General features: G+C 36.2%; 1 protein-coding gene across 1 annotated transcript in view; it reads right to left on the reverse strand.

The window, feature by feature from the left end:
• Positions 1-27,735, reverse strand: part of PRKN (parkin RBR E3 ubiquitin protein ligase) — a gene marked incomplete at both ends in the record, with an annotated part of 576,161 nt that overhangs the window by 325,019 nt on the left and 223,407 nt on the right. Inside the window, 2 exon segments of the mRNA XM_080341443.1 lie at positions 5,488-5,534; positions 5,538-5,547. Of these exon segments, the coding sequence (XP_080197569.1) occupies positions 5,488-5,534; positions 5,538-5,547 (57 nt within the window).

A 27,735-nucleotide genomic window follows, 5' to 3' on the forward strand; every position in this document is an offset into this window, starting at 1 on the left:
GCATAATGAGAATATAGAAAATCAAGTGAACGTGTGTCTCTTCAGCATCTGCTTAACTAGTAAAAGAAGTGACCAGAACTTCACCTATTAATCAAAAATCAGGCGACACTGTTCAAGTTCTAGCATTGTGAATTTATAATCTTAGACAAAGTTCTCAACTCTTCTGAATTACAGCACACACATGATAATGAGTACATGCAATATAGAATAGTTTTCAGACTGAAAAATCTTAAGTATAAAATTTAAAATTCTAACTTACACTCTGGAATCTCAGAGATAAGCATACATATGGTATTTTGAATTAAATGTTAGCAGTAAAAAAGAAGCAATTGGTGTCCTAATAATGTCTGTACCTATTTCTTATTTTAGCTTGACATCTGGTATCACAGCAGATTTCTGCCACCTGCAAGGTCAGGAAAACACAGACATCCCAACACTTACTGGCTATAGCGAGCATTACTGCGAAGATTTTTGTATGGTTTGGATGGCTTCTATTTCTTCCCAGGGGTCTCACATATATAAAATAATAAATACGAAAAAGGCAATGTTAAAAAGGTATGAAACTGAAAATCAGCATTAAAATGATCCTCCTGGCTAATGACAGAAACAATTATGGCACACAACCCTCTAAATGCAACTAAGTCAGAAAGCCATCAAAAAGTCAGACATAATGGCTTCATAGTTTGTTATTCTGCCATGGCATATATTAGCCTATACCTGTAGAGGATGCTGTGTGCCAAGTATAGCTCTAGTAGCTCAGCAGTGTATTGTACACAACCACTGCATTATGCACACATCCCATCAGCCTAAAGGCTCACATGCGGATTCACCTCCCCAGCTCCTAATGACACACAACATCATTGTGCTACATGGTATCTCAAAAAAACCAACAAACTCCCACACTTCTTGAGCAAATAAGCTTCTGAGTTCATTAAGCTTAAGAAGCCAATTGTTTCCCTTACCATCTGCTAACTTATTACATCCCAAAGACTTGCCTCAATCTCACGCACCATGGAATTGTCATCTATCGGCCTGCAATACGATTGGCTGGAATATTTTTAGACGCTAATAAGAGAAGTCTTTTGTCCTTGTGCTGATGTTTACAACTCTACAGCTACGGACAACTCTTCAGCTGTGGACTACCAGAGAACTCAGCCCCACTGAAGCAGCTGAGACAGGAACAACCGTAATAATGGGGTAGGTAGCCAAGCCTAACCTGGCACATTAAGTGATGAATCAGACCATACACTGCAGTCACATGAGACTTCTCTGCAGAATATTGCTTTATTTCCTGTTAAGAAGGTGAACTCCCTGACCTCCACATCAGGATGATATGTAGCACTTTCAAAGAATATAAGCAACAGAAATAATTATTCTTGTTCTTTTAAAAATATGTTTGTCTTCTCAACAATATTTAATAAACATATACTGTAAAGCTGTATTAAAAAGCCCCTTTCCAGTATCAAATGAAGTAGTTTTTCAACTGGTATAGCCACTTTTTTTGTTTCCTCACAGAAAACTGACATCTAGTTCATACAGACTCAATGGGCCAGATTATTTTTTGGCTAATCACTGGAGCTTGGCAAAATTACACCAGGCAAGAATTTGGACCAAATATTTTGAAGATACACCAGCAAGAAAATGCCCAAACAATTTAATCTATTCCATATTTTGCAGTTAAGCTGAAATACCAAAAAACTTTCTACACAACCAGCTTGACTCTAAATATATATATAAGCCAGTAACAATTATGAAAACAGTATTACCTTCTGGAAAGCAAGCAATTTTTAATACTACTGGAGTGAAAGGCACTGAGGAATATGTGCCCAATATCCAGCCTGGCCAAAGTGTGACAAAGGTAATTCAGTCACAGAAAATACACCTGAAGTAAACATAGTCTAATTTGTGGAGATATTATGAGTTGCAGTTTTTCCATTTGCTGTTCTTCCAGCTGCTTCATATTTAGCTGTAGACAGAACTTCTGTACATCCAGATAGACTAAACAGCCTTTGTTGTTTTTTTTTTAAGTTCACGTTACTCCTTGCTTGGTCACAAGAGATGTATAAGAAAACCATAGCAGACCTTCTACATTAATATCATTTGTTATTCATATTATAGTAACCAGATGCCTCAGTCAGGGAGGTACACTGCTTTTTCAGAGAAAATCAAAGCCAGAGGCACAGATGATATTTCTCTCGAGGAGCTGAAGAACCAAACTAAAGCAGGATGACAGAAATGAGCATCCTGAGGTCCGCCCAGAGCTCAGGCTGGATGACTTTGCCATCTGGTGCCTGCAGGAGCTGCCTGGCAACTGCCTGCCAGCCCAGTGCCCCAGCAGCACCAGGGCAGGAGACACTCCTGAATCCCGCTGGCAGCAGAAGGAGCAGCACAGAGAAGACTTTTATCCCTACTTTGCAATTAACTGCATCAGATGGAGAAGTTCTCTAGACTAGTAGTTTTAAACATGGATTTCTGAGGATTACCATTGTGTTAGCTTGACAAATAATCTGACTGAAAGAGGTTGTAAAGACATCCCTTGAGAGTAAACAAGATCCTCAAGTGTTCTGCAGATATCACACGATGTTTACTTCAGCATTCCCTTGCAAGCCCATGCCTTTGGATGTGTTGGTTCTGGCTCCTCTGTTTCACAATTATTTCACCTACAAAACGGACGCATTAAACACTAAGCTGGCATTGTAGTTTTTTTTTGCATCAATTATCACAAAGCATCTGAAAAAACTAAAGACAGCACAACACAACATAGCATACTGTTTAAATATTAACTCTTGCCATCATTTACTTAGCAGGTAGGTAAAATAAGCACGCCTTCCACATCTAAAATACAAGGAGGGACATGCAACTGAGCATGGTTACAGCTATTCTGAAAAAGCTAACAATTCATCAGAGGCTAGATCTGGAAAAATATCTACAGAGGACATGATTCTGCACCTTACTATAGCAGAAATAAGCAGTTAGCCAGTTAAAGTCACTGGAGACTACTTGCACCAATGTTGCTAACATATGCTTGCAGAAGCAGGATCTAATTTCTCACAGTATCAATGTTCCAGTAACTTAGACTTCTACTCTGTGGCAACATGATTGTTTTGGGCAGGACTTCCCCTTGGGGTGTGTGTCCTTAATTTATTGCTGCAGGGTTGAGTAATGTACCCATCACAGAGCCATTCATGTTTTATTAAAATTAATTTCAAGGGAATCTTGTTTTCGTGAACTGTGTATAGGACTATTTAAATGCTCTGGCAAAAGAATACCAGCAATAAGGAATAATGAAAATGTTTCCTTTTTTTTTTTTTTTTTTTCCTTTTCTTTTTCCATTCCTTTAATCTTAAAACAAACAAGTTCTAGCCTCAGCCTAAGCTAAGGAAAAAAACAATGGGAAACTCCTGCAATTTTGTTCCAGTTGCTCTAATTTCTCCAGTTTAACTGTCTTACATTGCATCTCCTGGAAGGAGTTTCCCCTTGCTAACACAGATATTTAGGATCTTTCTGCAGATCTGGTTCAGCAAAATCAAGTTGTTTGTGAGACATGGCTCTCCATACCCAATATAGATGTTTTTTCTCTAACCTCATCATTGATCTTCACATGAATACGTGCCTGTTTTCAGATCTTTGCTAGGTGTGTCAGAACAGCAGAAAATAATTGCTCTGTCTGGTAGATCATTTATTGTCTGAGAGACCATTTTAATGTGAAGAGATGCCACCTGCTATGAAGTTGTCTCATTGTCCTGTCCCAACAGATGGGATGAGGGATGAGTTAACTCTGAACGCAACACGCACCTTGACTCAACAGATGAGATCAGGCGTGAGTTAACCCTGGGTTAATTCTGCATGGTTATGTGAAGTGAATGACAGACAATCACTCCCAGGGTCTAATTCAATTATGAGTTTTACCAAAAGTATGTGTTGGAATACTAGTTACAGTGAATAGTGGCTTGGCAAAAGTATAACAGCAAGAGTCCTTCTAAAAGCAATGTATTGGCCACCATTAGTAGTTATAATACAAAACTTATCAAGAATCCAACAACAGAGCTTAAGATAATGTTACTCTTATATGTTCAAAAGCAAAAGAGAGAGTGATAGAGGGGGAAGGAAAACTAAGGTATAAGAGAGAGAGAAAGATATAAAGAAATAGGAGTATAGAAGAAAAAAAAAAAGAGAAAAGCAGAGAGGAAGGAAGAAAGAAAAGGATGAGGGATCCAGCCACTCTTATGGCTCCGCAGAGTGGATGACGAGACTTGTATGGTTATGTATGACCTCTGGTGCCCTGTGGTGATGGTGCTGGGATTTGTAGTTCAGGAGCGCAGCGTTGTTCGGTGTCTGGTCCAGTTCTCGTGGCAAAGCTGGTGGGCAGAGAGTCCTCAGGGTGGTAGGTTCCCTACCAGTGCTGTTTTAGGTCGAGCTTTTTTATAGCTCTCCAAGTAGAGGAAAGTCTGGGGGAAAGGGGCGATTGTAAAAGATCTACAAGTCTTGGGCCATGTTAAAGGGTCTCAGCTTTTCCCCTTCGTGTGCGAAGCTGGGCATATGAGAAGATGGAGCTATGTGCCCTATGGCTCATCCCCCACCTCTGGTGTTGGCCAGCCGGCTTGGGCTGTGGCTTGTCAGCTTGTCGTTGATATGTAAATTGCAGTTCACCCTATACTGAATGTGTCATCTCCTGCTACAATGTTTGAGGCATGATTCCTTTCAGCCTTTGACAATCCTGGGGCTGGAGGAACTAGTTTTGTGCCAATATTTCAGCCACGATCCTTATCAATGGAAATGGCAAGAAAGAAATGCTGATCGTTTATTGGACCATTTCAGCCACCTCGAAGTAAGACCAACCCAGAAATTCCCATCTTACAAGGGAGAGAGAAGAGGAGGTGGGGGAGAGAGAGTGTGCATGTGTGTGTGCCACTGGCTGTGGATATACTCAGAGAAATATTGAGAAATATGACAGTGACCGTGACTACAGGCACAAAGGTCTAACAATTTGTATGACAGGAAGCACACACACAAAAGAGCAGTCCTATCACAATAACCAGAAGAGATCAGGTGCTTTCTGTTACACAAATTGTACTGTTTCAGATATACACAACAAAACAGAGTTCATACATCACCATGTACAAGTGCACACTGCTGCTGTGGGTACTTCACATATGCGCCAGATGTACTGTCAAGCTGGTCTATATAGAAGAATCTTTTATTTGTCAATGCAGCATTTTCTGGAAACAATATTTAGCGTGGTCAATAGCTTCTGTTATAAGGAGAGCAGAACAGTTAATTTTGTTATTGTGTCACAATGCCGAGAAAAAGAAATAAAATTAAAGTACAAAATGACCTATCAAATTTGCTTGACAGGTACTAATTCACTTTGATCTATCCCTCACCATAATTTCATTGGCAGGGAAACCATACATATTTATAAAAGTGGGAGCAGGCTGCTGTTGTTCTGTTTGTAATTTACAGCAACAAAGAATTCATTTCGATTACCATACTTGAAGTCTCAAGGTGACTCTACCGTGGTTACAGGCCCCCTGCTATGCAGGATACCTAACATAATAAAGAACAAAGCAAAACAATGCTACACAGAGACCAGGGCTCCTGGGTAATCAATTCAGGTATTTACAGCTGAAACAATAGCTCTGTGCAAATCAGCATCATTACTACAATTTGCTGATAGAAACCCCAGGGAACTCAGGAAGTGTCTGCCTGCAAAGCAGCTGATTAATCTGAGTTACTTGTTTTGTTAAAGCATTATTGTTTCCCATCATAATTAACAGTAAATGATTGTTCAAGAAAAGGGCAAGGGAAGCACAACCGAATGCGCAAGATACGCATCTCTTCTACCATTTCAGCATTCCCCATTGGTCAGCAAACATATCTGTCACAAATAGGAAGCAGGCCAGTTTCAATCCTGCATACTGTGAAGTACCATTACCACTCACCTGATTTATTTATTTTAAAATGTTTCCTTCTAATCTTACAGAGTTTTGAAAAGAATGCAAGTGTGGACTCAGGGAGAGCCAATTTAAGCAATCTGCTGCTTTTTCTCTTTTTGGCACATATATAGGGCTTGCTGTCTCCCCATTTTGCTTTTCGTATTGGAAAAGCAAAGTAAAAGAAATTTCAGTGGCACTGCCTCTCCTCCAGTACTTTGTCTGATGAAGGCACGGTGTTGCACAGGACCACGTCTCTCATACATAGTGGAAGAGACTCTAATTCTGCCTAGTCATATAATTCCTCAATGTTCCACTAATGTAAGGAAAATGGCATTTAGGCACACTTCAGAATGTTCCTGCCTAGAATTAGCAATTCATCTTTAAAAAAGGATGAGGCAGACTCACTTGCCTTGTCTCTCCATGAAAACCCCTGCCATGACATGGAGGTGTATGACTGTTCACATCAAATTTGAAATGGGCCTTAAATTTGCAAGCTGCTTAGAAAAAATCTGAAGCAGAAATTACTTCTTAGGTGAAGGATGTTTTCAACATTTCCCAAAATAAAATTCTACAGAAGTTTGTTTTAAGAACATTTCTACCTGTAAAAAAAAAAAAAAATTAGATGGTCTAGTTGATAAACCATCACCTGTAGCACCAGAGTAATAGTTGTTTAAACCTGATTTTGCCTCAGCAAATGAAGTCACTATGCGAACTGTTCCCATGCCTGCTGTAGGCTGCTCCTAAAACACATACCCAAAGAGCAGAGTTGTACAATGTGCAAAAATTTCTGAATTTCATGTTAGCTATGACTAAATTGCCTTTTAAACTGAAACATGTCCTATACCTCAGTCACTAGTTTTTCATAATGAATATCTGAGCTGCTTCTGCCACTCTTATATTTTACAAAAGCATCTATTTCATGTTAATTTGTTGAGTGATAAGGAATATGAGACCAAAACAACAGAGAAAACCATATTCTGAGCATAAACTGAAATTCCTAGAGCATTTTCAGTATGGATCCATTCCCTTGCAGCAAGCAAGACTCTAAGGCAAAGGAAGTCTAGAAATGTCCTTGCAAACTAGGGAGTTCTGCCTTCTTTCAAAATGTTGCCAGGTCCAATTTATATGGACTTGGGATCTGAGGAATCTCTAGATACTGGATGGAGCTGAAGAACACTGGAAAGTGCATTGGGAGCCTCTTCACATCTGAGTAGTGAGGTTCCTCTGTGAAAAGCTAAAACATTATTCCTTGAAATTGGAAAAGTATATGCTGAAATTCTTACTGCTGTGTTTACATGATACCCATATGCACATTTACAACAAAATTGGCACCATACAAAGTAACACAGAAATTGTTTTTCTTCAGACACTACCATCAGCAGCAAAGGTCCTTAGTCAATGGCACTGTCACTGCACTTAATGGGATTTTGACACATCATGGACTGATAATGAACTGAATCGTGATTATAGGTTTCTGTGATAACACATATCTGAAAAGTATTTTTAGAAAAGAACAATAAGACGACATCCCTAACAATATAAGAAACAATTTTTTTATTTTTTTTTTTTTTTTTAATAAGCCTAACAATAACCTCACAAAAAAAAAAAACAATGACTGAAGCAAGGTAATAGGAGTAACATTTTGGGGGGATACAACTAATGTTTGAAGCCAAACTTTGAATGGCATTGGAAATTAAGTTTTGTGCCGATTTCCAAGTATATATTCAGGGTAAAAATAAATAAATAAATAAAAATTCTACTGTTTGTAGAAAGGGCAAGAAATATTTAGTTTGTTCCTCCTATATATGGGTTAACCTCAGCCGAAGGGTTATTCAGGCCACGGCAAAGCTTTTTTCACTGTGTTATTTGTTTATGCTTTTAATAGCTTTTCTGATATGTTCCCGTGTGACAGATTATCCATCCAAAGCAACTACCCTTCTCCCAAGAGATACAGATAACTCAATTATACCCCTCATGATTCAACCTGCATTTTCTGTTTCCTACTTTAACTCACTGTGCATAGTTCTTTCTCACAGAATAACAGAGACAAAAGCTCCTTCCATTCCCTGCTCAAGCACAAAAGTATGCTGTCTCGTTTGGTCACACTTCTAATGCAAAATTGTCATTGAACTGAGCTTTCAGAATTGCCATCCAAGACTTAGAAGTATTAACCATTTAGAGAAACAGATTCATGTAGAAATTTGGAATCAGTAAAGAACAGAATCCTGCTCAGTTCAGACAGGACATATGGTAATATTAATTTTGTTAGTAAGTTAGTTTTTCAAATGAATGGTCAGTCTCTACAATGAATTTCAAGTGAACGTGGGGCACTAGAAACCTGTGAAAGAAGGAAAAGAAAAGAAAGATGGAACAAAGTATAAGAAAAGTGAGTATAAGCCAGACTGTGCACAATCTCCAAAAAGGTATTTACTGTAGAGAAGTAAACCATTTTTGTGGATCTAACAAACGAAATATGAACAATTTTTTTGTCAAAACTTGTTACTTTGCAGTTGGTCAAATTTAGCCCCAAACCCAAATGCTACATGCCAAAGCAGATTCATGTGGAAATAATTTTCATCCACTCAGGGCAAATAGAGCTACAGGCAGCAAATAAAACACAGCTGGGATTCAATTCTAGGTTCAAAGCATTATGCTTTTAGTTCAAATGACTTCAAACAACATAATTCTCACACACAAGCGAAAGAGAAACATGAGAAAAAATGAAAGAAAATAAACAGAGAAAACAAGTCTAGGATGACAATGAATAAAAAGAGGTCAATCCAGCCCAGAAAAGCAGAGTAAATGAGACAGAAAAGATGAGAACCTAAGATTTTACTTTTTTAAAAAAAGCATGCCTATTATTTGGAAAAATGGGACTGAGAATCAACAACTATAAAATATATTCTTCTGCAGCTAAGTGATATTGGGAAACATTTAAATTGGATATTGTTTTCCTTCCTGCTCCCCCTCCCCGAATATGTTTACCTCAGCTAGATATGGCCCATAAAAGACAATGAAGTCCAACTGCTGTCTCATACCCCAATATTTAATGAATTCAGAAGAAGTGAAATATCATCACCTCCAGTGCTGGGCTTCACACTTGTACCCTGCTTTATGTGACATTGCAACATCAAGTACTGAGCAGAAAGATTAGAGTGTTTTCAGAATACTGAAGGTTTAAAGCACACAAGAATAAGAATGGTCAAAGAATACATAATAACTAAGAAAGAGGTAAAATTGAGTACATGTAAGTTTATCATAAACTATGAAAAAAATCCCTCGAGATGAAACTTATGAAGATGGGAGAAGGATATTCTGCAAGTCCTGTTCTTAAAAGTCATTTAACCTTAACAAAACCTCACAGGCTTTCTTACAATACAATCTTACACTAGAAAGACAATCTTGATAACCTTAAAGTTTTTGTTTGTTTGTTTTGTTTTATGTTTGTTTGGGTTTTTTGCTTATTTGTTTGGGTTTGGTGTGGTTTTTGCTTGGTTTGGTGGTTTGTTTTTTTTTTTTTTTTTTTTTGGAAAGATCTCATTTAAGATATAAAAACGGCCACAAAGTAAGCAGCACAATCCTGTAATTGGCACCAACTTGGCTGTAATTATGGTCAGGCGAATGATCCATCAAGATAAAATCTATAAAGTATAAGTAGAGTAGAGTAGAGTATAAAAATGGTTGCAGGGGATCAATCTACTTCAATTTTGCTTTTGGGGGGTACCTTGACAAGCATTACTCACGCTACTTAGCAGCATCCAAGAACTATAGGAATATCAGCTTTATATTTGACTCAGCTGTGAAGAATTTAATTCTAAAAGCCTTTCCATTCCAAGGTAAATATCTCTCTATTTTTGTATTTGGTTAAAATATGCTTTGTGAATTATTTATTTTATGCTCTTGAAAGGCAAAAGTATTTCAACAGTCATGAAACATCCTCGATTGTGAAAATATACATGTAGGTCACAAAGTAAGCAAAGTTTAAGCCACAAAGCTGTGTCTTCAGAAGTTCCCATGAAATTACCTCTTTACCTAGAAGGCATCATTAGAAGAGATTTAGAAAAATTAAAATAAAAAAAATTCTGAAGGCAGGAGTGGAGAAGTTTTTAATAACTCACTCAGCACAGAAAATTCATGTCGTTGCAATTTAAAATCACAACAATAAAGCTATACTCATAAAATCAGCACATAAAATATTTCACTCTATAAACCTAATTGCATTTAAAAAACAAAACAAAACCAAACCAGAAACAAACAAACAATGCTGAAGGTTGCCAATCAAATACAAATAAGCTAGCGTTCTGAGATTCTGAAAAATAAAGAAAAACTTGCAGACCTCAAGAGATTAAGTCAGGACTTTTGGGGTAGAATGAGTTGGAGAGGTACTTGGTACAGAAAGGGTGAACATACTTTGGCAACAAAGCATCAAGAATTTGAAAAGAGTGAATCAAACTGATGAGACTAATATAATTTGAACCAAAAGTGTTATGAAGGTCTGAAACTGTCTCATGAAAAGAGTATAATACCACAGGGACAAAGACAACACTATGGTTCCATGGACAGACAACTGCTATTCTGCTATTTTTTTCAAGGTAATAACCTCAAACTTCAAACCATTCACTTAAAAAAAACCGAAAAATACACGTGGGCGAAATGCTAGAACTACAACTCAAATTTTAACAGAATTAAATAGAAACAGGTGGAAAACGTACATTCATATGAAAGAACTGAACTAGTTCAGTTGCAATTTTACTCTGATCAAGGTGGCTTCCATAAAGGTTTCTATGGAGGTGTTTTAGAAGACATAGCTGATGGCACAGCTTGCTGTCACCTCAAACCCAGCCATGTCTTTTGGAAGCTTATATACCAAAACTAAATTTATAGATATGCTTTTTTTTTTGCACGTTCCATAGATGACAAAACTGAAGGCCAAGGTCAGAACATACACTTGCTCCTGGAAAGGAAAAAATACACAAGATTGATTCTAAATTAACAGAAATATAAACCAGGTTTTCTGAAGGGTAACATTAGGTTCTCATGCAATACCCTTCGTTTCTACATAAGTCATATGAGACAGAACAAATCGCGAGCAAATCTGCAGGTGACTGGGCTGATAACCTCCCCAGCATTCAACCAGAATGTGAGAGTAACACTGGTCAACATCAAAAGATAACAGGATTTTGTCTGCCACCTGATATAATTGGTCTAATTCTAGAAAAGCGTTTGTTTGGGTACAGACTGTACCACTGCCATGCAGAAACCACTTGTAAATTCCCTGCAATAGGGAAGGGGAAGAAAATTAATGGTGTCCAAAGAGCAGCTATGAGATTATCAACAATTTTGGACAGGAAGAACATTTTCAAAGGTGGCATTGATAGAGCAGCCTAATAAGAGACACTACTGACATGCTGTAGTTTTAAGCTTCAAAGTTAATGTAAGTCTCAATTATTCCCAAAGTAGGTATTAGGCTTTCCACTTCCCATTCTAAATTATAGCCACATGAATATGTTCTGTGTTCTATCCAGAGAACAAGTACGCTAGCACATCTTAAAGGTCTGCAGGGGCAAAATGGAAACACATTTACACAGAACTAAATAATCACTTGAAACTTCTCATCAAGATTAAGCATATCTCCCCAAAGCTCGAGCTCACATAACACAATTGCCCCTCCACATTCCAAACTAATAAGAGAAGGATTATTTATTAAAAAAAAAAAAATACTTGTTTTTAGTTGCTCAGCAAATCAAATACATTTATTCATTATATACTGCCATCCTGCTAGCAGTGAGAATGGAATTTGACTATTGATGTGTGTTCAAAATCGACTTCATAACTGAATAACATTTATTTTTCTTTAGGTTGCTCAACATTGAATCCATGAAGTGTCAGTTGTATATAAAAATATAATTAAAACCAAATATTTCCACTGTGTTTAAAGTCCTTTGTCTTGGCATGCACAAGGATGTTAGTCTTGATTTTTTTTAATCTCTCTGTCTGAATTGTAAGCATTTTTGTCTAAGCATCCACAGTTTTTCTGACAAATATTTTCTGAATACTTCCTATTAAAGTGTATCAAAATACCAAATGGATCAATCTCCTTTACAGACAAAATAATATACAAACACTTTCACTGGATCTCAGACCTAGAATCAAAATCTTACCCACAGCAGCAGTTAACACCCTCACCTGAAACTGGTGTTTAATCCCCAGTCTCACGGGGAGAGACACCCTTAGATCTTTTAAAGCCAGGAAGAAAACCACTTTTATTTGCAGCCTGTTCCATGGATGCTTTGTTTGATTTAATGACTTTTGACCAGAGATTCCTTTTCCCTATGAAGTCATTCTAATTGTGACAATTCTTATTTGAAAAAGCTACAGTTTATCTGGAACCTGAAAATACAACAGTATTGCTGGTCACACCATAGGGCTTGCTGGTTGTTTGCCTTTTTTCAACAACAATTTGCAAGCAGTAAGGCGGCTTTGTTAGCTGATTCAGTGCAGTCATGCCAATTCTATGCTAGCCTCGCTAGCAGCTGAGCAAAACTGCAAGGTTGTTTACATAAAGTACAAAGTTCTCTAGTTCCACTTACATCTACAAAGCCTTTTAAAAACAATAAGCTGACCTTTGAGGGGAATATTATCATTTACCAAGGACCTGCAGTTAAGAAAGAGTAGGCTTCTTCATTTTCCTTGGTTGCAAGTCACACCTGCAAGAAGGCAAGCAAGCAAATCTCCCAGTATTTATTCCAGCATATGAAGGAAGTAGCTGGCATAATCACACCCAAACTGGAAAGTATCACATTCCTCAACTGGAAAATCAGGATATTTAGATTGCCAGAGTCAAATCATAGTGTATGGCAACAGCTACAAAATGCTCAATTGACTAATTCCATCTTGCAGTATTCAGCAAGATGTAACCACTGAATGGTTCAGTTTTAAAAAGAGGTGTCAAAATCTCTGGACCAAGCCCATGCAGGCATAGTGACTCCAACAAGCACTGAATACTGAAACTAAGAAAATTATAGCATAGGTCTGGATCTGCAAAGTCTTTATTTATTTTACTTTGAAGAGGCAACTATTGGAATTCCGGTTACACAAATGGTGCTTCAGAAATCCAGGGCAAAAAAATGGACTGTTCATCAATCCTTATAAAGTATTTAACCTACAGGTACCTGAGCCCGGCCCAAGCTGTTACTGCTCTAGTTTCTGCTGTCAGTTACCTGACCATACCCTTTTACAAATCATCGACTTCATGCTTACTGTACTATCTGGCATTGTTACCCCAAACTAATTAAACTTAAGAAAAATACACTTCCATGAAAGTAGCAAAGAAGGTTTAAATGTCCAAGAAGCACGACACTGTATGGAGACCAAGAGTTATTTTTAAAAAAAGGAACAATGAAACAAGTGTCCCAGCAAGGAAGGAAGGTTCCAGCCTTTAGTTCCTAAAATAATTTTGCCTTTTAAGCTTCCTATTCCCACTAACAAAGGAATTATTGATTGTTCTTCTGCCCCGGGTCCTGAAATCCAATCATCAGGAGACTGGTAGTTAGCCCCACTGAGAGGTTACAAGTACCTGCTTCTGTGGTGTCTGTTCACCTTTGTTCCTGGCTCTCAAAATCTACATATTTTGATCTAACCTTGACGAGGCAAGCCACTAGAGAAGAAAAAGATTAGTAAGGAGCAACCAAAAAAAAGTTAATGTGAATAAGCCTTTCTTCTTCTATTGGTGTATTTAGCCACTACTCACATGTTAAAAGTTAAACATATGTTTAAATGACATCCTATGCTAGCACTTGAGTACACAGAGCTTTACTGAATCAGTTTTCCCATGGCATCTGATTATGTGTGTGGTAATAAAAGGCAGGCTAAAATAACTGCAAAATGCCATGTTAAAAATGCAACTTTGAAAAGCAACTGAAAATAGATCATTTTACCTGTGTGGTTTTGACTCTTGCATACAGAAAATGGTAAGACAGATGTCAGTAAATGCCAAGTGGAAAATTTTCTTTTCAGATTACTATTTTTATGGAATGTTCTGCCCAAGTGACAAAAACTACTGTTAAACTTTAGAATTTAAAATTGAGGAAAATACAATATTGACAATAAAGGAAATAAAGATGCTTTTTGTATCAAAAATGTCCTCCTGCACATTCTTGACAGATCTAATGTAATGCCTTATTTCTTTTTGTTCCCTCCCCTTTTGGTTTTGATCTAAATAATAATAATAATAATAATCATCATCATCATCTTTACAGAATCTAATAAGCATAGCAGGGAGAGGGAGAGGCACATGGGAATAAAGGACATCACAGAATGTTCTCCTGGCTTCCCTAGGAGCTTAATACAATCTTATGAATCTTGTGGAAAAGGAAGAAATAACATTCTTACATTTGGAAAAGAACAAACAAACTAGAAAAAGGAAAGGAACATGAACACAGAGCAACAGTACCCTGTTTCCTGATCAGGAACTGCAATCTGAAGGAATGCTCACTTTTTTGTAACACATTTGGAAATGCCAAAAATATTGTCTACCATGCTGGGAAAAATATTAATTTTCATGAGAAATATTTTTAATATGTTTTAATACTAGGGTAAATACTCTAACCCTTAGATAAATACCATCTGAATTGTAAATATATATAGTGTATTTTTTGGAAACTGGAAGCTCTGACGCGGTATGAACAAAAAATACAAATAACTATCTGAAAACAAGGGGTCATTACAAGGTATCAGGATAAACAGCAAAGTGAAGGATAAAGTATACATAATGCATCTTTTTGTGTAGATACAGATTAGAAGAGACCACTAGAAAAGATGGCAAAGGGTACAGGAATGAGCCCTCCCCAGTGATACCCTGATTCTCCTGACTCCAGACATTTCCAGGAAAAACTGTCTTATTCTCACCAGGAAAAAAAAATAAATTTGAATTGTCACTATTAGGTCTGCTTCCTGTGACAAAAACCATTTTAAATCCCACCTCACAAAGACAGACTCATTAAAGATAGTCTATGACTACTTTTTGGATGTGAAGATAGCATTCAGAAAAAGAAGAAGGATTAGACTGGATGAGTCTAGGCCCTGACTGAGGAAAGCACATATACCTGCATTTAAATCCAGTTTACTTTGATAGGATTATTTAGATAAAGTAAAACTAAATGCAGGTTCAACTGCTTGCTGAACTGAGGCCACAATTCAGGTCTGAATGGTCTGCAGAACCTCAAACAATCAGCATAATAAGGACACTTCTACAGAAATATTTCATCCCTGATTTACAAGTAACATTAAACAATGTATTAAATTAAAGACATGAGAGAAAAGAAAAAAAAAAATTGACTTACTGGCAAACAATTTTTCTTTTTTTTCCTGGGGTAGGGAAATACATTAATACCAGAGCAGGAGTTGCCAAGTGGCCACATTGCCACAGTGGCACGAGAAGCAATCACCTCTCAGAGGTGTGCAGCCCCTCTAACACACTAAAATAATTTCTATATTTTCTCCTAATTCTTTCTATCTCCAGGAACACTGGAATACCTTAACTTTGACAGATAAAAATAACCTACAAAAATGTCTGAGTTTTTGCTACTTGAGTTTTTTAATGACAGGGAATACAAAAACAGCAATGGGGGAACTGATTCCTTTAACACTTCCTGTACCTTGGCACATGATGCTGTCTCCAAGACAGGGTACGATTGAACCTTGCCTTCTGTTTTCATCGTGTCACTTAAACAAAACGTGCTTCGATGTCCTTAGCTATTCTAATGATTTCTTAAAATAATAGCTTGCCTCTCTGTCCGTGTAATAGGAATTTGACTTTAAAGACACAAAAATTGGCAACAAGATTGAGAAAGATGTTTACAATGCTTTAAGTTATTATTTTATATTGCTCACACTTCTAGAAGGTAGCGTTTCATTAACTAAAGCATAATTCAAATAGACATAGACATAGAGAGTCAGTCAAAGAAACAATAATTTATGAGCCTCTAAATAATAAAAGTTAATTTTGGAAAAAGATTTTCACAGCTTGCCAATATCACTGAATAACAATAAAGGTACTACCCTTTTGCAGGTAGCTAATGGTGTATTTTCAAATAGTACTCCTTTTTGTGTGAAATAAATGAGTCTTAAATCCAAAATAAGACACACTGTTAAAACAGCTATTCTGATAATTTAGCTAACTGAATATAGCTATGTGGTTGCTATTCATGTCTTAAATAACTTTCTTCGAAACCCTAAATGTTTTGAAATAAATATTAACATTTATGGCCATACAGTGAAAGTCCTGAAAAGCAAGTCCTTAAGTGAGACTATTCTCAGAGTTTTTTGAAAGTATAGGCTATGAATGAGAATTTGTAGTACAGAAGAGAGGACAATGTATTAGAAAACAAAGGTGCAACCGTACAATAAAGCAGAAAGCAGAACAAGTACTGTCCATAGATTACCCTTACTAAGACTTGAAGGATCGAATTACTTGAGGGGAATTTGTATGTATATATTTCTATGCCTAAATAATACACAGGTAGTTGATGAAATTTATAGAAAACTACCAGAAGTCAATAGATTACAAACTCCCACCAAGTTCCATTGAACATTAAGAGCATATACTACTTAAGGAGCAATAAGTAGGTGCTCCATTCTGCATCTGTGGGCTCCTCAGAATCTCTATAGATAGAGCAACCCACATTTGGCTACATTGTATGACAATTCAATATACCTTAACAGAATAAAGCACATATACAAAACCACAAACCTATGCAGGTAATCATAGTTCTCTTTAAATTTTCTTACTACTTTACTATGTGTTCCTGAAATAAATGAAACATCTTTGAATAACATTTCTTAATACAAAAAAAAAAAAAAAATTCTAAGGCATATTTAACAAACTGCGTATGGCTTACATAATAGCTATGTCACATGCGTTTAGTCAAATTCAATTTATATGTTGCTTATTATATGTTTAAAATAGTATATTTAAATCTTCTCTTTCAACTTTTGCCTCTATAATAAGGTAAGGAAAAAAAAAAGAACAGACACTAATAGTAATTCAATTATGAATCCTGCCTCTTAGATCATTAAATCTTTCTTGGCCAGACTTTCTAATATGACTTCATTTTTGAATGGTTCATACTTCATTAAGGAATGGTCAATAGATGTTCCAATTACACTGGAGATGTGCAATGAATAGTATGGAGATCACAGACTTACAGAAAGTAGGTATTATTCCACCTGCTGACTTGTTGGACCCTGGTTCAGACTTTCATACTAATATTTATTCAAAGTATACTGAATATTTATCAGTTCTCTCGGTACTTTTTATGAATTGAAATTTAAAATAAAGTATGAGCCTTTTATTTTGAGCATCAAATACCTTAAAGAATGCAAAGGAAAGAATAAAGCATTATCCAGTTTACTCTAAAGAAAATTATTATAGACTAGCATCAAAGATGAAATATCACTTACAGAGTACTCACATGTCCTTCACTGACATTTAAGTCTGTAAGGGTCAAAAAGATGAGCAAGACTTTGAGAGGGGTTCTGTTCAGGTATGAGTGAGTGGGTCATTGAGTCAGCAATGATATTGTATTGCTGAAGTGTCAGGGGAAAACCCACTCCCTGCTAGAGCAGGGAGGCTGGACCACATGACCTCCAGAGATTGCTTCCAACCTCAACCAACCAGCAATTTTGCAATTCTGTGAAATACAGGTACATACAGGAAAATTCATCCCATGTCAAAGACAATACTAGTAGCTCAAACTGTTGAGATCAGTCAACTTGTAAGATGAATGCCACTGATTTAATTTCAGATATACACATTTTTTTTTTCTTAATAAACTCAGAGAATCAGCATTTCTCTGGTTTTGTTACAAGATATTTTAGCAGCAAATAGAGAGCTCTAACTCTTTTGCTCTCCACAAATATTTTCTGGATTATCATTAATTAATTTTCTGGATTATCATTACCTCATAGAATGAGTTGGAAGAGACCCACAAGGATCCAACTCCTGCCCCTGCATATGACAACCCACAGGTCACACCATGTGTCTGAGAGTGTTACCCAATCTCTTCTTGAAGACTGTCAGGCTTGGGGCCGTGCCATGTCCCTAGGGAGCCTGTTCCAGTGCTCCACCACCCTCTGGGTGAAGAACCTTTTCCTAATGTCCAACCTAAACCTCTCCTGGCACATCTTCCTGCCATTCCTTTGGGTTCTGTCATTGTCACTAAAGAGAAGAGTTCAGTGCCTCCCCTTCCTCCTCCCCTTGTGAGGAAGTTGTAGACCGTGATGAGGTCTCCTCTTAATCTCCTCTTCTCCAGGCTGAACAAACCAAGTGACTTTAGCTGCTTCTCATACAGCTTCCTCTCCAAACTCTTTCAACAACTTTGTTTACTTCCTTACTTAAAAAAAAAATAATAATATAAGGAAATAAAAATTGTATTTACATGAAATATTGGAGGGAAAAGCATAAAATATATATTAAAAAAAATAACCCAGTGTTTTGAAGGTCATGTTCTTGAATTCAGAGACCCAGACTCTATGGCAAGTTTTTTGAACACAGACACTCTTGTAAACTGGAAACACAGCCATAATGGAATACCTAAATTCAGAAACAATAAATAAATTATTCTCCCTCTGACCAAGGAACTCCTTGAGGCCTGTCAGAGGACAATAGCAGAAGGTCACGTATTTTATTGCTTAAATAGGCCAATCTGAACATCTCATACAGGGAGGGAGACTATTAACGTGCTGCCTGACTCATGTATAGGCAGCACACTGGGGAGAAAATTCCTGTGCCTGTATTACCAAGCAGGTACACTATAGTCTTGATTTTCTTCTCATTTGCACCTGTGAAAAAATTCAGGCTTTTGCAGTATTTTAATTTTCATCAAAAGCTATGAAAATTATGCCTAGAATATTTCCCAATAATTATTTTTTTATTTATTTTTCAGTATTATATGCAGCACCTTAAAGTTATTGCATTGAAACAGAAGAAATGTCAATGAGCTGACTGTAGAGTGTTTTTCCCTTTAGTATTCTCTACTCAAAGCACTCTGCATGCTTGTCACAAGTACTACTTAGTTTTCAAGTATAACTAATCATAACTGTCCTTAACTTTTGATCTTCTTACTGTGCCAAAGTTTATGATTTTGTAAAACTAATAAAACAAACCAAAATACCTGAATAGCTGGAGAAGTGTATCAGACATATAAAGCACTTTGTCTTTTAAACATGAAAGAGGGGTTCTAATAGGATAATTCATAAAATCTGTAGCAGAGAAATTAAATAAAGAGAAAAGTACTAAAGATTGCTATAAGCCAGAATCACCTAATAGCATTAAAGAGAAAGGAATGACCATTAGAGTCTATGAGATACTCTAAGTACCCCTCAAGGGCCTGTACATGCTTCACTGCTTTATGTGAAGCCTTGCATCCTTTAGAGTGCAATCTTGTTAATCAGCTCTCAAGGTCACAGCTGAACGCAAAAGAGCCAGGCTGCGCATCTGTGAGAGATACTTATTTCTGGAAAAAATTATAGTTCTATTTATGTGTAAACGATATGCAGTTATGCAGTACATAAGTCCAAACCTGCAAACACTTATCCTCATTGACATCACCAAAAAAACCCCACATTACACTACCACACCAATCCAAACCCTCAAAACTGTTTGCAGAATCAAAGTCTGAAGTGTCAAATGAGAGTTGCCCAAGGTGCCTGCACACCCATCACAGGGTTTCCAGATTACAAGAGAAAACGCTGAAGGTGAAAGTGTGTGCCTCAACCACAGTAACATGTCATTCTCATTCAAATCTGGGTAACTATGGGATAGTCAAGACGGGATGAGTGGTACCAGTTCAGCTTTGTTCTCTTCTTCCTCCCTTGATTTGCCCAGTGCAGCTTCCTCCTCCACTAAAGGAGGAGGTGGGAAGAAAACAGAAAGACTGGCCAAGAGGGTAGAGCAGGGACCAAATGGCAGCTCTGATCAGCGCTTCTGTTTCTCCACTGAGCCCAAGACAGCACAATTATACAGAGTGTTTGAGCAGACTTATATTTTGCTAAGTGAACCATAACAAATTATTGGGTATCAATATGTTGCCAGACAGTACTAAAACTTGATTTCTGAAAGTAAAGTTTCAATAAGACAATACAGGCACAACAAAAACTATGGAGTAATTATAAGCCAATAAAAGAGTGGACAAAATACCCTATATCCAAGGAAAACAAAACAACAACAAAAACTAAAAAAAAAAATCCAAACAGCTTTTCTGGCTTTGTTTAAATAAATCTGCCAGCCAAAGAAACACAAGCAGCTGAAATAAAAATGGATCACATAGTTAAGCTGCTAAAGAAAGAAGGGGACAAATTTACCTTAGTTTGGTATTACTCAAACATCATTTGTCTTCCAAGAGAGAGTCAAATTCTGAAATCTCACTGATGGAAAAGAGCTTTAAAGGGGTCTTAATAGCATCCCAACCTGTAGTTCCTAAGAATGACCAAAGAATTTCTACTGGAGGGTGGTTTAAGGGAGCAACAGGCCAAAGGTTTAAGCAGACTCAAAAAGAGAGATTAACGGTTCTGATGCAAGATGGAAATCACCAGAGTGATCGAGGCATAAGAAGGTAATCATTTCTCCCTGAGAAGCAGCTTAACAACCTTACGATTCACACCTGTAGGACCTGATAGGGACTAGTTTATACAGCTGCATTATGACCATTCTTCACTTAGCACAAAAAACATGCGTATTTAGGGTCAGAATGCTTAGTGGAAGGTTCCTCTACTAGGGACCATTATACTTTGAAATATGGTGAAGAGACAAAAGCTTTTAAGAAGAATCAGTTTGATTTAATACCTTCTGCAGGATTTTTATTTCTGTTTAAAATTAGTCTTTTTAAACACGATTACTTTACCTGATACACACAAAAAATATGCCCCCACAAAACTATAACTATTTTGGCTGAAATTATGGAGATAGATAGATAGATAGATAGATAGATAGATAGATAAATAGATATACACAAGACAGAAAAGGAGCTACCTCTTGAAAACTCAGTGACAGAAATCTTTAAAATGCCTTTTCTCTCTCTCCTTACTTTGGTCTTTTAAACACAAGATTAAATTACAAATGCATCAAAATAAACAGATGACTTTCTGAAGCTGTTTTATCTTTATGTAACCAGAACGAACCACATTGCAGCTTCAACCTCTCCACATGCTTCCTTATCAGAATGAGGTCTGATTCCTTTTCAAGTATATATACCAAAAGTGAATAAATATAACTTCCTTTGCCAGAAAATCTAATACAAGTCAGCCAGTTTGGAAGTTCTGTAGGGAGCAAAGGCACAGTCTTGCTCATGAATATAGTTCAAGATTGACATCAGCAACGTCCACCTGTCTGTGAAAACAGGCTGGCCAGATTCAAAGAGGTCACATCTCTGGGTGCTGTGAGCTTTGCTTTACTGAGTATCTCAAGAGGCTGGTCCTGGGTTTCTTGGCAGCTGTTTGTGTGATACTGGCTCTAGTGTTCACAGAGAATGTACCTTGTGGGAAGAGGTTTGTCTGTTCTTTTTGTTGCAGTGAACAAAACAAGAAGAAAGAGGAAATGAATTTGCAATTCGAAAAATGCAAATGGCATTCTCATGCCAGAATAGCACTGTCCCTGGTTCCTACTTTTACCAGAAATATGGGTGGATTTGTCTCTTGTGCAAAAGTGAAAGAAAAATAGTGTAATTAGTAGGAGGAAAATCATTTAAGTTTAAAAACATAATGCACTTCAAAAAACTAATGAATATATATATTCTCTTATAGAGAAGACAGCAAGACAAATGAAAAATATACCTTTATATATGTATATACACACATGTATGTGCATATATTTATACACATGTATTATATACAAGCATATATTAAGAAATTAATCAAAGCTCCATTTTGCTTAATAAACACATAGGAACACATAGCCTTGAAGAGCCACAGAACTGAAACTGACTCCAGAAAGTTTTGTTAAGGTTTATAACTATAGAAAAATTGTGATGAGGCTCTGAAATCTGTGCACACAGCAGCGGCATTTGTGCTAACTCACGTATCCAGCAGAGTAGGCATCATCTTTCTCTTGCTGTCTAACAATGTGTGCTCTCCCAACTAGTTTAATCACTGTTCACTAATACTAAACTCTTCCATTAGCATTTCTAACCGCAGTCACAGTTGATCTCCAGAGGCCAACTGTAATACAAGTCTTCTCTGCAGGAGATTGAAAACCATCCGATGGACAACTGCTTAATGCAGTTTAATGCTTAATGCATTTTAGTGTACACTGATAAGGAATTAGTTTAAAATAAACATCTCAAGTGAAAATAGAAGACTTAGCATAGGAGTTTGTACCAATATAAAAATGTGTTTTATAGTTGGTGCCATTTTTCTTGTAGTATGCTTACATTCATCTGCCAGTACAAGTATCACAACCATTTACGAACTTGTACTGGGGAAAATGATCGTTCCCTTGATGATCTCCATTTTCATCAGTCTTCAGATGTCTGCAGGCAGCTCCCTTACTGTGCCACAGACATTGCTGGACTTAACTAGAAAACCCCTATGATTTATTTCTTGTCATTTTCCAACCACGTTGCAAATCAGTACCTTTTTTTTCACCAAATTTGTAACAGTTACTTATAAACAATTCTAATTTGACTCTGCCTATGTTTAAAGTTCCACCAGGGGACTGAGTTAGTTTTCATTGTCCCTGCCTGACCTTACTCTGGATTTTTCCTTTCTAAGGAAAATATAGTTGTGTTGGTATTTTAGTTGGTAACAAACTTAGTCTGTCACATCACAATTTACACTAAAATGTTTACTATTATTTATTGTTATACAATTATACTGTTATTACAATAATTTAATAGTTCAAAATTGCTAAGTAGTAAACATGTATTTACGTTTATTAAATGAAACTTTATGCAAGGAATTTCTCCACAGAAGATCTATGAAAGATCCCTACTGGTTTCTCTTATAGAAGAAAATAAATAACACACTCTTTTCAAGACTGGCTTCAGAAATGGTCTCATCTTCGAAATAAAGCTTTAGCAGCATTCAAAAAATGAGGAAAAGGAAGAAAGAGCTATAACTGGTCATTAACTACTAAGTGGGGAAAAAAAAAGTATTTCTAGCTAGTAAATTCCATTAAAGTTCCATCAATTGATTTCAGATGATTACATGATTGTAATTCACTGAGACCTTTGCACACTCAGATGTTTATAACTGTTGATGGAAAAATGTGTGAACTATTTTCCTTACACTAAAGTGAACTCAGTACAGTGCTATGCCAGTATATTCCACACCATGGTTTATGGAGAAATAAAATGTGCCAATTTATTATAGATGTATAAATGAACATATTTCTCAACCTCTCCTTGTTTTTCTGGACACAATTTTATACTCATATGCCCCAGAAATTGATACATATCAAAAATATGAATACAGAATTTGAGATTAGTATATTGCCCTTGACATCCATGGAAAGCATTACGTATACACTTTCCATCAAATTCCAAACACGTTATTTTCCCAAAATGTTTACTTAAATTAGGCATTTATGAAATCTGAGAACAATCCCTACTGAGCTATTGCACTGAGGAATTCAACAGCTATTAAAGACATGACCTAAGACAATAGTTACTGTTCCAGTTTAGATCATTAAATGACTTTATGAAGTGACAAGCAATATTTAATAAAGTACCCTGTATAACAGGTTCTCTGTCTTATGAACAGTCCTTCACAAGCTTGATTTCGGAAATTACAACGTGGTACTTTTGCCTGAAACAGCTATTTTCAATTTTTCAGAAACTTCTCCAAATCAACATCATTCTGCCGTGTGCATACTTAGTCTTTTTCTTTTTCTGTCAGGTTGCTTCATTCTTTCTCTAATACTTTCACTCTTGTTTCTCTATGCTGTACATGTCTGCCACAGCTTGCACAAGTACTTTTTTTTCCTTTCCAATTCTTGATAAACTACAATAATAAGAGTTTGACAGTACTGCTATAGCAGATGTCAATGATCTTGCTATGATTTTATGACTCAAAAATAACCTAGGGAAAATGAACCACAATGGAAAGCAAATGTTCGCATAACTTTTTTCTCTGTAGAACTTTATAAAGCTAAATATACAGAATATTTATTCTTCTGTATATCTAAAGCACAGTTCAATTCATTCTTGTAGACCTTACCCAAGACATAGCAGTCTAAAAGGTTTATTCAATTATCAATGCAAATCCTAACAAATTACTAACTGTTTATGACTTTGTCAGAAATAAATTTATTAGGTCTGTTTCTTCCACATTAAACAACTGCCTTACAAAGTCATCTTCCAAAATTAGGCTTTAATGGATTTAGTATTCATCATTTTTCAATGCCTTTTATAAGAGTGTTTAGGAATTTACTTATTTTTGACTTCTGCCGCAATAATAGCCTACACTCTTTACATATTTTTCAGTTCACTGAGTAGTACTAGTGGAATTCACTTATTTCCTAATCAACAATTGATGATAATGAACTAAAAATTAATTTCTCAAAACTAATTTCAATTAAATAGATACTCGTTAGTAGCAACCAAAATTATTTTCAGTGTCCTAGAGAGAAAGAATATATGTAGAACAGAGAGTGGATAAAACTGAAATTGTGAAAACGAAATTGAGGAGATGATCTGTATCTCATATGAAGTTAGACATGTATGTTACATAAATCAATTCACAATAGAAGTAAAATTCAGTTGTGATTGTTTCAAATCCTTCCTACCTTTGATAAGCTCTTTCAGTGAACCAGAAAATTAAGGCAGTTTTCTGCCTTTCCTACTTCTGCTGATGTTCAGTTAATCAGGATAGAGTAGTTCTACCTCCAAGTAGCCGTAGGGTGGCTGTGAAGGAGTCATGGCTGGGAAAGCTCGAAAGATATAACAAAAAACACACACCTCATTTGATACCATGGCCTGTCTCTCTGGGATGTGTTAGATTTCAAGTCTGCCTCAATCCAGTTGAAACAATACATAACTGTGAGTAAAATGGGATGTAGAGCAACATTCTTCACAAAATCAGCTTCTCAGAGAAATAAAATTATTTAAGTTTTAAAGACATGTTAGCTTTTGTAAGACATCCTATCAATATATATACATATATATTTTTTATTTATTTATTTATTTATTTATTTATTTATATATATATATACACAATTAAAATACAATGCTTTACCTGAACTATCTTTGAAAACAACTTTCACACAATACTTTATTTCTCCATACTTGGTTTCCAAAGAACACTTATCTTTCTACCATCTTCCATCAATAGTTCATTGAATGTTAGTTACTAAATGTTAATTCATTAAATACATTAAAGCAGTGAGTTGTTTTTTTTTTTTTTAATAAGGCAGACTTCTTATCATTGCACTTGAGCTGTCACTTAGTCACATTCAATTATAACTACCTAATTTTAAAATATTTAAAAGAAAGTCAGAGTCAGATGGTCCGAGCAGCTCCCATGTTACTGAAGTGCATGATTAGGCAAATGGGCAGCCGCTCAGCAGTCAGCAACACCGAAAGTTCCTCCACAAGACCTTATCCTGATACTTCAGTTGAGACCTGAAAGGAACATCTCTCTGCAATTTGTTCACCTTGTTCCTTCAGACCCCGGGTCTCTGCTGAGATTATAAGGTTTGCTAAACAGTATCGCCTGTGATGGTGAGAGTTTTGAAATATGGAACACTCTCCAGAGACAACTGGATTGTGACCTCCAATAACATTTCTCTAGGTCACTATACTACTATCAGATAGTGATAATATTCAGCTATTACCAACCTTGCCCTAGAGCAAAACCAACCAGGATGAAAACTCCTTGTCTTCTGTGTAAAATAATTAATATGGAATAGAAAGTCACAAACACCTGAACCTGCAAACATTTTTGACAAAAGAGGCATTTTGTGGGCTTACAAGTTTCTGAAATTTCTCTTTGAATAACACTTCACGAACATCTGCTACTCTGTTTTTCTTAGACATTGCAAATGAATTCTAACTTTCATATTTAAACTTAAAGCACTTTCACAAAAAAAATGTTCATTAGCTAACATCTTTCATTGATTACTGATATGCAAGTAGGCAAGTCCACCAAATTTTGCATGTGGGATATCTGGATACCTGACACATTTCAGTTTTAAAAGTATTAATTCATTCAAATACATTTCAAATATTAAGTTGTTGTGTCTTGCAACATGCATTAAAATACATAAGTGGGGGAAAAAAAAAAAGAAAAAACAGCTCACTGTATTAATAATGCCATAAATAAAAATGGCAAAGAAGATACAACATCTAATATAGAGTCTACTGATAATATTCTGCAATCTGTAGGCTTCAGGTGAAACTTAAAATGAAAAAGGAAATTGATGATATGTATTGCATCTCATATGAAGCTGTAGACACAATTTACTGGAATAAATTCAAATTAGAAATAAAATTGACTTGTGACTACCTTAAAAACTCTTAGCAGTGGCTGTTTCAAAACCACGTAAACATACCACAAATCATATGCCTGTATATTCACTAATATATGGCTAAGTGTAAAAAAAAATAAAATCTATATATATGTATCAGTCAGTACTGAAAACATTCCCTTCCATTTGTCCTTCCCATCAACTGTACACTAAGACATATCCCAAGCAAACAAAGGATTAAGGTAAAAAAACTTCTGCACCATAAAGAAAGGAAAGTAGGCAAGTTTTGTTCTCCCAGATGCAGAGAAAAGAAGTTCATGCTTTATGTTTAGCAGAGACAAGTGCAGTTGCATAAAATCCTCCTCACTTGTCCCCTGCCAGCAAAGGACAGGTACAATATGACAGTACGTTAACTTTGCCAATCTCTTCTTCATAAATCTGGAGGAGCTGGAAGCTATCTCACTCAGGCAGATCTTAATAGATTCAGAGTCAAAACAGTAAAAATGGCAATGCTGTCCTGTCATTGCCATGGCGGGGCTGGCGCATACTAGTGGTTACAATTAAATGGCAAGGCTTATCTTCTAGAAGCCCCTGGTATAAAAGTTTGAGTATAAAACCCATAGTGTGTGCAACTAAATAAATGAAGGTCACTTACTGGCATTATTAGATTTTGTTCACATTTCAAGATACCAACAAAAGTGCCAAAAAAAAGTTTTCTCTGTACAGTTTTGCTTTTATCAGAAATGAAATATTACAGCTGTAATATTCAGGCTACCTTAGGGGAAAAGAAAAAAAAAGGTCTAAACCAATTAGTAACAGTTCTTAGTTTGATATTTGATTAATTTCTTACTTTAAATAAGTGATTCTTAAGAAATCCTATTAATTTCAGGAGCATTAAGAGAGAAAGCAGTAGACATTGTCCCTAATGGTCATAGTACTTAGACAAAGTAGATTTAATTCTTAACATAATCTTTTCCCACTCCTCTTTGAATTACTCAAGGTATATAAAAGACAACAGGATGTAATAGGCAGAGAAATTTGGAGCAGAGACAGCATTATCAAAATGCATCACAGAGAGGGAAAACATACTTTAAAAAAGATGAGTTAAATATAGATTTAATAATTGTTTGGCACATAATGGTCTAAGGGGTAATTTTAAGATCCTTTCACCCCAGAAGTGAAGGGAAATAGCAATTATAAGTCTAGAATAAGGTGCTACTTACTCTTGACTTTTAATGGACACAGTTTCCATTTTGATCTTGGAAGGGAACAGCAGGTACTTGGTAAAACTCTCTTCAAATAGCAGCAAAATTGACCTGAATCAGATTTGTAGGACAGCTT

This window comes from Nesoenas mayeri, assembly GCF_963082525.1.
Source record: "Nesoenas mayeri genome assembly, chromosome: 3".
Taxonomy (NCBI): Eukaryota; Metazoa; Chordata; class Aves; order Columbiformes; family Columbidae; genus Nesoenas; species Nesoenas mayeri.